This window comes from Prionailurus viverrinus, chromosome E3, assembly GCF_022837055.1.
Source record: "Prionailurus viverrinus isolate Anna chromosome E3, UM_Priviv_1.0, whole genome shotgun sequence".
NCBI lineage: Eukaryota > Metazoa > Chordata > Mammalia > Carnivora > Felidae > Prionailurus > Prionailurus viverrinus.
Window position 1 is genome coordinate 10,065,411 of NC_062576.1, and position 12,089 is coordinate 10,077,499.

Genomic DNA, 12,089 nt, shown 5'->3' on the forward strand with positions numbered 1-12,089 from the left:
CATGGTTTTCAGGTGACCCTCAACTACCTCAGGTTTGAAGGCCCTAAACGAAGCTGATTACTACTCATAGGGACAAACCGAGGGGGTTCAGATAAATCTTGGTGATAACTTATAACAAACTCTCACATTTAGGTTTGCAGGGATAGGTTGGGTTTGTTTTTTCTTGTTTTTAACCTTTCCCCCAGTTTTCCATTAGAATAGTTCCTATAAATGAATTTCATTTTCCACTGAGTGCCTACCTTCCCAGGGCAGGTAGCCACTGGCTTTTGTTCCCTTCCAACAATACTTTTCTTATGGTATTAAGACCTTTCTTTGTATAATACATTGCATCTGTGTTTTCAATTTTTCAAATAAATATTTCAACCTGGCAATGGAGAGTAGTTGTGATGACCGGCCAACCAAAGTGGTTTGGAGGTTGGGGCTCCAGTGAAAAGCCTACACTTCTTTTTTTTTTTATTTATTTTTTTTTTAATTTTTTTTTCAACGTTTTATTTTATTTTGGGGACAGAGAGAGACAGAGCATGAACGGGGGAGGGGCAGAGAGAGAGGGAGACACAGAATCGGAAACAGGCTCCAGGCTCTGAGCCATCAGCCCAGAGCCTGATGTGGGGCTCGAACTCACGGACCGCGAGATCGTGACCTGGCTGAAGTCGGACGCTTAACCGACTGCGCCACCCAGGCGCCCCGAAAAGCCTACACTTCTATCCTGGGATTCACTGAATCCGCTTAAGCTCTGCACCTCTGGGAGTCGGTCTGAAAGACAGGACGTTTTCTGAGGAATACAACTGTAGAGAAACTGGTTTGCACTCCTTAATCATGTTCTGTCTCCTAAACACTGTCCTGACCTTGGGAATGATCGAGCGGAACGTGCCAAAGTGGCCAATGCTGTCATTTATCTTGATGGCCGGGTCTGTGCGTGAAATCTCGGGATTTGAGGTGTGATCTGAGGTCCCAGGCTATGGATGAGCCTTTCGCCGCCTGCAAGACACAATAGTAACCTGCCGTCTTAAAAACTGGATGGGACAAATGCCGCTCAGTGCCAGAGGCTGCCAGTCCCGGCTCCCAGAGGATCTGCAGAGGGAGCTGCTGTTAAGCTAAGGGGACATCCAAGGGAGGGAGGGAGATGGGGAAGGCCCGGGGATGAATTGCCCAAATGACTCATCAAGTAAGGAGAGAGGGACCGCCCAGCGGGAAGATGATCTGGATAAATACAGAAATGGGGGACACTTGCCTACAGCCGGGGTTTTCTGCTCCCTGCAGCAAAATGCAAGGGTGAGCCTGTTGCATTTGAAGCACCACTGAGAGAGTGGACAGACCTTGGTCACAGCTGTCTTGTAGATCACTCCTGGGGCTCAAGGGTGAAGCTGAGGGGTCTAAAAAGCCAGGCAGAGGGCTGCTTTGAGCTTCCAAGTGCCTTCCAGGGGCCTAGGTCTGGCCCGGCCAGCTGTACCACCGAGGCAGGTGTACCCAGCCCTCGACACTGCCCAGCCTGCACATGGCCTTGACCAGATGCCCCAGAGGCTCTGGTACTCACACCTAAGGGGTCTTCCCAGCCTCCTGTGGCCACGCCCCAGTTCTAGAAAAGCAGCTTGGCCAGCTGGTCACTCCAGCAGGCAGCATTGCAAGGAATCTCGAGATCAGGCCACTAGAATGATACTAACATGCCTTAATAAGGGCAGTAGGGGCAGGAATTAGGGCTTACACAGACGGGCCAAATTTGGGGCCTAGGGGTAGCCCTGCCAAAGTAAAAAGCAACGAAGGGAATGGGCAAGTGGAAGGATAGTGTAGCTGAAATCTAAGCCGAGGGCACACAGCTGAGGCACACGCTGTCCTGTTGTCTGAAGCCCGTGAGTTCATCTTAGTCTGTAACACGTTCCTGAACAGATGGTAGGCCTTTCAGCATTTTGGGGCGAGTGAACGTTTCTCTACTCTGCATTCTTAGTCATACACACACTTTATGAATCCATCCACTGTGCGAGCACTGAAATGTCGAAAGATGAAGACTGTCCATTCCCTACCCTCAAAGGTTACATGCACGTGTTAGGTTTTATCAGATGTCTGTTTTGTGCAGGGCTGGCAACACGGTTGTAGAGCAGAAACCCACCCTTCTGGAGCTTACAGGCTACACAGGGAAACAAGCAGGATAATCCAATAATCACAAAGACAAATGCAGAACTGCAGTCGACCCTTGGGGCACCTGGGTGGCTCAGTCGGTTAAACATCCGGCCCGGGCTCCTGTCACGATGGCCTTGGCTCAGGTCACGATCTCACTGCTCGTGAGTTCGAGCCCCGCATCGGGCTCTGTACTGACAGCTCGGAGCCTGGAGCCTGCTTTGGATTCTGTGTCTCCCTCTCTCTGCTGCTCCTCCACACGTGCATGCTCTCTCTCTCTCTCTCAAAAATATATAAACATTAAAAATTTTTTTTTACAAAAACCACAGCTGACCCTTGAATGACACAGGTTTGAGCTGCAGATTTTTTTATCCATGAATATTTTTTGATAAACACAGTATAGCACTGTAGGTGCGTTTTGTGCCTCTCTTAATAGCATTTTCTTTTCTCTGGCTACGTTAGTGTAAGAATCCAGTGTATATGAAAATACTGATTGGAAGGGGTGCATGCGCCCCGATCTTCATGGCAGCATTGTCAACAATAGCCAAATTATGGCAAGAGCCCAAATGTCCATCGACTGATGAGTGGATAAAGCAGATGTGGTATATATATAAAATGGAATACTAAGCCACCAAAAAAGAATGAAACCTTGCCATTTGCAACGACATGAATGGACCTAGGGAGTGTTGTGCTAAGCGAAATAAGTCAGAGAGAGAGAAATACCATATGGTTTCACTCACATGTGGAATTTACGAAACAAAACAGAACATAAGGCAGGAGGGAATGAGAGAGAAACCAGAAAGCAGACTCTTAACTATGGAAAACAAACTGAGGGTTGTCCGAGGGGAGGTGGGCAGGGAGTGGGTTACATCGGTGATCGGGATTAAGGAGGGCACTTGTGATGAGCACTGGGTGTTGTATGTAAGTGACGAATCGCTAAATTCAATACCTGAAACTAATATTACACTCTATGTTAACTAACTGGAATTTAAATAAAAACTTGAAAAAGAAAAAAGAAGTATACGGCATATAACACATGTACAAAATAGGTGTTTGCTGACTATTTAGGTTATCGGTAAGGCTTCTGGTCAACAGTAGGCTACTAAGTTTTGGGAAAGCCAAAAATTACATGTGGATTTTCAACTGTGTGGGCATCGGCGCCCCAAACCCCTACGTTGTTCGAGTCAACTGTTCACCTAGAGTAGGCACAGTAACAATGCTCTGACAGCGTGGAAGCCCAGGTTATAGAAAAGCTTCCTTGATAAAGTGACAGCTACGCTAAGCTACAGAGTGTGAGGAAGTGTTGACTAGGCCACAAGGGAGGGAAAGCCCGTTCTCGATCGCAGGAGCTGCATGTGCAAAGGCCCTGCGGGACATTAAAGGAACTGAAAGGCCAGTAGAGCCTGAGCCCAGACAGTGGTTCAAGACGAGTCTGGGCAAAGAGGCAGGACCTGATTACGCAGACAATGGAAAGCAGTTGATGGGCTTTAGGCAAAGGGATGTCAAAACCATATTTGCATTTCAAACAGACTATTCCAGATACAGTGTGGAGAACAGACCCGAGGACAGGCCGCAAGAGTGGATGCAGAAATCCGGTAAAGAAGCTGCTGTATTAGTCCAGACAGAGGATGGTGGAAGATAAAACAGTGGCAGTGGAGGGGCGCCTGGGTGGCTCAGTCAGTTAAGCATCTGACTTGGGCTCAGGTCATGATCTCGCGGTTTGAGAGTTCAAGCCCTGCATCGGGCTCTACGCTGGCGGTGCCCAGCCTGCATGGGGTTCTCTCTCCCTCTCTGCCCCTTCCCCAATTGCATGCTCTCTCTCAAAAATAAGTAAAATAAATAAACTTAAAACAAAAAAAAGGAGTGGCAGCGGAGATGGGGGAAAATGACAGGACAGAAGCACGTGTAAAAGGCAAAATATTCAAGTCTTGGTTTAGATAGAGGGATACGGGAGAGGGAGGCCCAGGTTTCCGGCTTGTGCCATCCGCTCAAGAGAGGGGACACAAGAGGGCCAAGCTTGGCACAGATATTATGTCCTCAGCCGAGGTACCTCTGAAGCACCCAGGTGAAAATGTTCGGTGGGCCCCTGGAGCCCAGGGAAGTCGGAAGCGATGGGAATTCATGGTAACTGGAACCATAGCGTAGATGGCCAAGAGGAGAGCATGGAGAGAGAAGTGGGTCCAGCACTGAGGCATTTCGATATTCACAATAGTCAACTATAGGAGGCCACACTTGCCACGGACCTTTGAAAGAGCAGCTTGAGAGGCAGGAGGAAAATCGGGTGAATTGGCACTTGGAAATGAAGGGGGGACAGCGTTCCAAGGAGTGACACGAGATGGCGTCAGGTACTGCCCTTCTGGATGCGGGTTACAAGCAGATGCTGTAGGAGCTGTTGAGATCACTCCCAAATGGAAAGATCAGGAAAGGCTGCATGTGAACAGTGACTGATCTCCTAAGAGGCAGATTAGATTTCAACAGGTAGAAATTGGGGATGAGGACATAGCAGGTGCAGGAAGATGCCACAGAAGATGTCAGTGTGAGGAAGCAAGGCGAGGAAAGCGTCTACCCTCTGGTTTGGTTAGAGCATCAAATCCAGGAGTGGGGAAATGGAAGACAGAGCTGGAGAGGTAAGTTGTGGCCGAGTGAAAGAAAATTTTGACTCAAGGGGCACCCCAATGGCTCTGTTGGTTGAGCGTCCGACTTCGGCTCAGGTCATGATCTCGCAGTTCACGAGTTCAAGCCCCACGTCGGGCTCTGTGCTGACAGCTCGGAGCCTGGAGCCTGTTTCCGATTCTGTGTCTCCCTCTCTCTCTTTGCCCCCCCCCATTCCACCTCCTCGCTCTGTGTTTCTCAAAAATAAACAAACGCTATAAAAAGAAAGAAAGAACATTTTGACTCCCAGTCTGAGAAGTTTTCATTTTGTTCCCCAGTGAGCCACTGACGAGCCCTTGGTGGGAGAATGGGCTTGTCTCACATCCTCGCCTCCCGGGTTCACCGGTCAGACTGGCCAACTGGAAACACTGTTGTGTCACCCCACAGGATCCTCCACACTCCCTCGTAGGCCCCCCTTCCACTCTGCCTTTCACCTCTCACAATTCCGTGAGCCTGCACTGAGCAATCTTGTGGGCACATGGGCTCCGTGATCCACACTGTTCCTAGAGAAAGTCTAAGTTTCTAGGTTTAGTAAAGCATCCAGGATCCTTGAAAGCATCCTGGACTGTCCCTCAAAAATTTCTCCTGAAATCTCCACGTCTAGTTACATTTTTTTCCCCTCCAAGACCAACTTTGGAAACTAAATTGTATTTGACTCCTATCTGGTTGAAAATGACTAATAGTACAACAGGTGTATCTTCTTGAATTCTGTCAATTCAGCAACCGTCGCTGATTTCCTATCCTACACACGAGACTGGTAAGAGGGAAAAAAAAAAAAAAAAGCAAGAGCTTGTCCCTTCTTTAAGGACCTTCCAGACTTGGAAGATAGACACATACATGAGAAACTGAAGGATACGTGTGAAAGAGATGAAACGCTGTTTGAGGAAATCCAGCGGTATTCAAAAGGAAAGAGAGGGGTGAGGCGATCACTTTAGGAGGTAACAGCATCTAGAGAGGTGTTTTTAAGGAGAAAGACGGAAGCACGCTTCAAAGCTAAAACAAAGTCAAAGGAGGTAGAGATAGAGGTATGGCGGAAGGAGGAGGAGGGCTGTAGCACATTCCTTGATTCATTCATTCATTCATTCCTCCCCCAAGTCCTAATTCAATGCCCGCCACGTTGAAGGCACGAGGGACACAGTGCCAGGGACACGTCTGCCCTCCAAAAGCTTGGGTGGTCCGGTGGGTCAGCTGACGCCGAACCAGTGTGATGCAGGACCCAAAAGTTTCGTGGAAAGGGGGACCAGTACGTTGAAGAAGCTCGTACATTCAAGGAGGTCAGGGGAAGCTCCCGTGAGCAAATGACATTTAAGCTGAAACCTGAAGAGTAAGGAGAAGTTGGCAGTGGGGGAGGGAGGGGGGAGGAATACTCCAGGCAAAGCTAACAGCAGGGAGAGAGACTTTGGAACACTGAAGAATGACAGAAGCCTGTGCGGATGGAGCGTGACCAAACTGAGTGCCAAATTGGAGAAGGTCTCGAATGCCACTTGAAGGATTGGAGGCTTTGTCAACGTGGTTTTTTTTGTTTGTTTGTTTTTGTTTTGGTTTTTTTTTTTGAGACAGGGAGAGACAGAGCATGAACAGGGGAGGGTCAGAGAGAGGGAGCCACAGAATCGGAAACAGGCTCCAGGCTCTGAGCCGTCAGCACAGAGCCCAACGCGGGGCTCGAACTCGCGGACCGCGAGATCGTGACCTGGCTGAAGTCGGAGGCTTAACCGTCTGCGCCACCCAGGCGCCCCTGTTTTTTTTTTTAATTGAGGTGAAATTCTCATAAAATTAACCATTTAGTACACTTTGGACATTCACACCGTCATGCAACCACAATCTCTTTCCGGTTCCCAAACATTTTCATCTGCCCAGAAGAAAACCTCTTACCCACTCAGCAGCCACCCCGACCCGCCCTCTCCCCAGCCCCTTGAACCAACTGATTTGTTTCTGTCTCTATGCAACGATGGATGACAGATGGCGTTATAAGCCAGTGAGGAAATTATGGGATATCTAAATACTCAAAACATTGGGGCGCCTGGGTGGCACAGTCGGTTAAGCATCCGACTTCAGCCAGGTCACGATCTCGCGGTCCGTGAGTTCGAGCCCCGCGTCGGGCTCTGGGCTGATGGCTCAGAGCCTGGAGCCTGTTTCCGGTTCTGTGTCTCCCTCTCTCTCTGCCCCTCCCCCGTTCATGCTCTGTCTCTCTCTGTCCCAAAAATAAATAAACGTTAAAAAAAAAAAAAAGTTAAAAAAAATAAATACTCAAAACATTAAGTTTTATGGATATAAGTGGGGGGGGGAGGGTGTCACTGGGACAGAGAACAAAGGAAACTTCATTTTTACCTGGACTCTTTCCTTTTGACAGGGTTCAGGACGCACTGATATCCCACACGGCACGTCTAGCATATTGAATATTTGAAGCTGAAGGAAACTGAGAAATAGCATGTACAGGAAGGACTTTGTGGCCTTCCTCTGAAGCAGGTCATGTGAGAGGTACCCTCCTTAGACCTGGAGGAAAGGAACGTCCTTATCTCCATGTGAGGGATGCTGAGAAGAATCGGAACAGGGCTTCCCTGCTGTTTCTCCCAGTTTACTGCACTCAGCTCACATTTTCTTCATTCTATCAGTTTTCTTATTCATTTATTTATTTATTTATTTATTTTTGAGAGAGAGCGAGTGAGCAGGGGAGGTGCGGGGGGTGGGGGGAGGGGGGACAGAGGATCTGAACCGGGCTCTGCGTGGACCGCAGAAAGCCCGAACTCACGAACTGTGAGATCACGACCTGAGCCGAAGGCAGACTCTCAACCGACTGAGCCACCCGGGTGCCCCTCATTCTATCACTTTTTCCACGGCTTTCATCATTAAACCTAGCATAGCAACACTCAGGTTTAACTAACCACTTCTTTAGGTCTTCATTCCTGTATGAAGACGCCCACGTCATGTAAAACTGATTTTATATAAAAGTGTACGTTTTTCTGTTGTTCATCTATCTTCTGTTGCAAGGGCCCCAGCTAAGGAGGTAGAAAGGCAGAGGAGGGAAAAGACCTTTTCCTCCCCTGCAGTTTCTGACAACCACAAAGGGACGGCCGGGATACCTCACTTGCTCCAGAGCCATTAGATGTAGGTGAAATCCTTTAAAAGTACAATGGGATTGAGTGGCAAGTGTGGGGCAGACTTTAGGCAACTGGGGTGAAATGCTGTAGTTAATACGACAGCAACGTTCCAGAACGGATAAGAGAACTTCCAAATCTGCAGGAGGAGCACAGTGCCATTAGAAAGCATGCACTGGGGGGCGCCTGGGGGGCTCAGTCGGTTAAGCAGCCGACTTCTGCTCGGGTCGTGATCTCACGGTCCATGAGTGTGAGCCTCGCGTCGAGCTCTGTGCTCACAGCTCAGAGCCTGGAGCCTGCTTCAGATTCTGTGTCTCCCTCTCTCTCTCTGACCCTCCCCCGTTCATGCTTTGTCTCTGTCTCAAAAATAAATAAACATTAAAAAAAAAAGAAAGCATGCACTGGGGCACTGGGTGGCTCAGTCAGATGAATATCCCAACTCTTGATTTCGTCTCAGGTTATGATCTCACGGTTGGTGAGATCGAGCCCCGCGTCAGGCTCTGAGCTAACTGCACAGAGCCTGCTTGAGATTCTCTCTCAAAATAAACTTAAAAAAAAAAAAAAAAAAGAAAGCATGCATCTACAGAGGAGTGATGGCATGATTCTTTGGTTTTCACCGGCAATGTTTAGAATCTCTGCAGCCAGACTGGAGAGAAGACACAGGCTGGTTTGCAAGGGATGGACATTGGTCAAAAGGGCAGAGTGAAAACTCACTGAGGTGAGAACTGGATGGGTCAGGATATCCAAGCCATTTGGGAAAGGAAGAGAAGCCCAGAGGGGGCTGCTGGTTAGAGCCAAAGAGACCTGGCTGCCATGAGGGTGAAAAGTCTATTCATAGAAGAACTGGAGAAATGTGAATTATGCATTAAAATGAAGGAGCAAGAGAGGTAACAGAATCATTTTATGGGAGGAATGAGAGATTGCAGAGTTTGACCCCCTCCCCTTCCCCCGGATGGCTTTTCTTTAATGCTGAGACTGGTAGAATAGGTGTTAGCTACTCAGTTTCCTCCTTGCGACAGAATGATTGTGAGGGGGTAATACCCCTCAGCTATTGTAAAGAAAGAAAAAAAAAAGGTGCCCTTTGGGTCTGCCTTCAGTCTAATTGTGCCATTTTCCGGGCAGTCTTTACAAAGGTCTGAGTAATTTACAAGGGAACAAAACAAAAACCCGACAACTAGCCGTGGGAGATCTCCAGCTACTTGCCGGTGCTCTGTTCCTGGGGGTCCCAGAGAAACCCTGCACAAGCAAAGGGCAGAGCCGCAGGAGGATTTGGGTTCTCAAAGATTTGCCACACAGCCTGGGAGGCACACACCACCCTAAGGGACGCGGGTCACTGGACGTGAGCGGATTCCCTCCTCCCTTGGGAAAGAGTCACCGAATGGGATCCCGCAAGTCTACAAGGCGAGGACGGAAGGCGGGAACGACGGCCAGCAGGCGCTCTTCCCTTCCTGACCCGAGACTCCCGAAGCCCACTGCGGGTAGGGAAGCAGCCTAGAGCGGTTGCCCGGCAACCGGCTCCCTCGCCCGCTCTCGCGGGAGTCGCCCGTAGTGACGCGAGACGCGCGTGGTGCACGGCGGGACCACGCGGCGTTCGCCTGCTGGCGGCGGGCTGGCTACGGAGGTTGGAGACGCGTCCTCACGGCCCAGGCTGGAGTACGACGTGGCCTCCCGGGCCGCAGCCTCCTGGGCTGGCCGCTTGCCGGGGCCGTGGATGGGCCACCGCCTGGAGGTGCGCCGTGGGGTAAGCTCCTTCCGCGCGCTCTGGCCGCGGGACCTCGCGCGTCCCCGTCCTTGAGGCTCGCTTTGGGGCCGGCCACCAGCGCTTGCGACTCCCGCGAGGTGGGGGCCACAGGACGCTGTGCGCCTGGGTGTGTCCGGCACGTCATAATGGAAAGGCAGTTCGGAGCATAGTAGGTGCGCGGCGTTTGCTGCTTAGCAGGCGCTCCAGCGGTCGATCCTGCGCCTTCTTCGCCGATTCCTGGGCCCCCGTGGGTTCCATGATGCCGCTCCTTCGATGACATTGGGTCTCCTCTGCCTGCTGCCCCTTCCTTGGTTTCTGCTCCTGAGCATTACGTCTCTGTTCAGGATTCCGTTCTTGGCGCTCTTTTAAGAGATGTTGGCCAGCCCTCCCGTCTCCCTGATCACCCAGGTTGTTCACATGGCTCCTAAATGCTGTCGTCGTCAGACAGGACTTCTCCTGTAAGTTCTAGGGCTGCATTTCATCTCTTTGTAGGGCAGCTTTGTGCCTTTTTCCCATATCGCAGACTCTGCCTGAATCTGGCCTCGTGATTTTCGCTTGTCTCCCAGTCTCCCTCCTCCTGTGTGTTGGCTGACTCAGTTCACAACAGTCACTAAGGCATGAAACCGTCAGATTTGACTCGTGACCAGCTCTTCAGCGCCATCATTCCGTGAGGTGGCGGATCCTCTAAAGCCGTCCCCATCCTTGGGTTCCCACGGGTCTTTTCGGGCCCTGTTCCATTTCTTCGTTTAGTTTTCTTCAAACCGGATAATTTCAAAGGACCGGTCTTCAAGTTTGCTGATCTTTTCTTTTACTTCTCAGATCTGCTGCTGAACCCCTCTAGTGAGCTGGTCATTTAATGTACTCTTCAGTCCAGAATTTCTGGCTGGTTCGTCTCCGTAATTCTTTATTTTCATAGATATTCTCCTTTTGTTCATCTCTTGTTTTCCTGATTTCCTTTAGTTCTTTGGCCGTGATTTCCTGAGCTCACTGAGCACATTTAAGATGGTTGGTTTAAAGTTTGTGTTTAGTAAGTGCAATGCCTGGGCTTCCTTGGGGATGGTTTCAGCCAAATTCTTTTTCTTTTTTTTTTTTTTCTTTTCCCTGGGAGTGGTCTGTACTTTCCTGTTTCTTTGTGTGTTTTATCATTTTTTTGGTGACAACTGTACATTCAAATGTTATAACGTGGTGACTTTCAAAATGTGATTTTCTTAGTCATCGGGGATTGCTAATTTTTGTTTGCTGAGAGCCGGGACTGTGTTACCTTTCCAAACTAATTTTGCAAAATGTGTATGCTTTGTTTTTGTATCATCACCGAAGTTTCTGTTCCGTTTTCTCTGCAGTCAGTAAGTAACCTGCCATAGATTTCCTTAAATGCTTGCCTCTAAGTTGGGAAGCAGGGGAAGGGAATGCTGTCTCTTCAGGCCTGATAGATGCTCCCCGGGGAAGCCGTTGCCGCCAAGAAGGTCAAATGCACAGTAAGTATCTGTGCTGGTCGTCAGGGATCTGTCAGAGTGTCCAAAACGTGTAACCCCAAATTTACGGAGGACGAGGTTCCACAGCCTGCCCTGGGGCCAGCAGATTCTTCAGGAATGCAGGCTGCTACCCATACAGCTGCAGCATGTCTGTCTGAGGAACGGGGGGATATTGGCTGGTTTCCACATGCTGCTCGCTTGCGAAGAATCAGCAACCTCTCCGTTCATTTTGGAAGGACTCCTCTGGTTGTTAAAAGTCTCTGGTCATGTTCCAGAATTCCAAAATCGTTGACTCTAATCATTTTTCCCAGTTCAGTGTTGCTTTGGTGAAGGGACCAACCTTTAGAGCTTCCTACTCCTCCATTTTGTGTGCTGTCACGCTGGGTAGTTTGGTTTTTTTTTTTTTTTTTTTTTTTTAATGTTTATTTATTTTTGAGAGAGACTGTGAGCTGGGAGGGGGCAGACAGAGAGGGAGACACAGGATCTGAAGCAGCCTCCAGGCTCTGAGCCATCAGCACAGAGCCTGACACGAGGCTCGAACTCGTGAAGCACAAGATCATGACCTAAGCCGAAGTGGGACACTTAACTGACTGAAACACCTAGGCATCCCTCGTTTTGTTTTTTTTTTTAATTTGACAGTCTGTGTTTTAAATTGGTCTGTTTAGATAATTTACACTTAATATAAATTTTGATTGGTTAGGATTTAAGTCCGCAATCTTACTTTTTTCTATTTGTTCCCTCTGGTTTTTTCTGTACTCTCTTGCCTTTTTCCTTCCCTGTTGTGTGATATTTGAACATTTTTTTAGTATGCCATTTGAATATGTCTGGAAGTTTTTTTAAATTTTTTTTAACGTTTATTCATTTTTGAGAGAGAGGGAGGGAGGAAGCAGGGGAGGGGCAGAGGGAGAGGGAGACACAAAATATGAAGCAGGCTCCAGGCTCTGAGCTGTCAGCACAGAGTGCCGTGCGGGGCCCAAACTCAAGAACCGTGAGATCATGACCTGAGCCAAAGTCGGA

General features: G+C 49.1%; 1 protein-coding gene across 4 annotated transcripts in view; it reads left to right on the top strand.

The window, feature by feature from the left end:
- The first annotated feature begins 9,454 nt into the window (after positions 1-9,454).
- Positions 9,455-12,089, top strand: part of POM121C (POM121 transmembrane nucleoporin C) — a 53,673-nt gene continuing 51,038 nt past the window's right edge. For 2 of the 4 annotated variants that reach the window (XM_047837502.1, XM_047837503.1), the window contains exon 1: positions 9,455-9,600. Coding sequence is in view for 1 of the 4 variants with exons in the window: in XM_047837500.1 (XP_047693456.1) it covers positions 9,973-10,058 (86 nt within the window). In the remaining 3 variants the exon portion in view is untranslated. Of the gene's footprint in view, positions 9,601-9,806; positions 10,059-10,967; positions 11,076-12,089 lie in introns of those variants that run through there. The other 2 variants (XM_047837500.1, XM_047837501.1) reach the window with 2 other exon arrangements.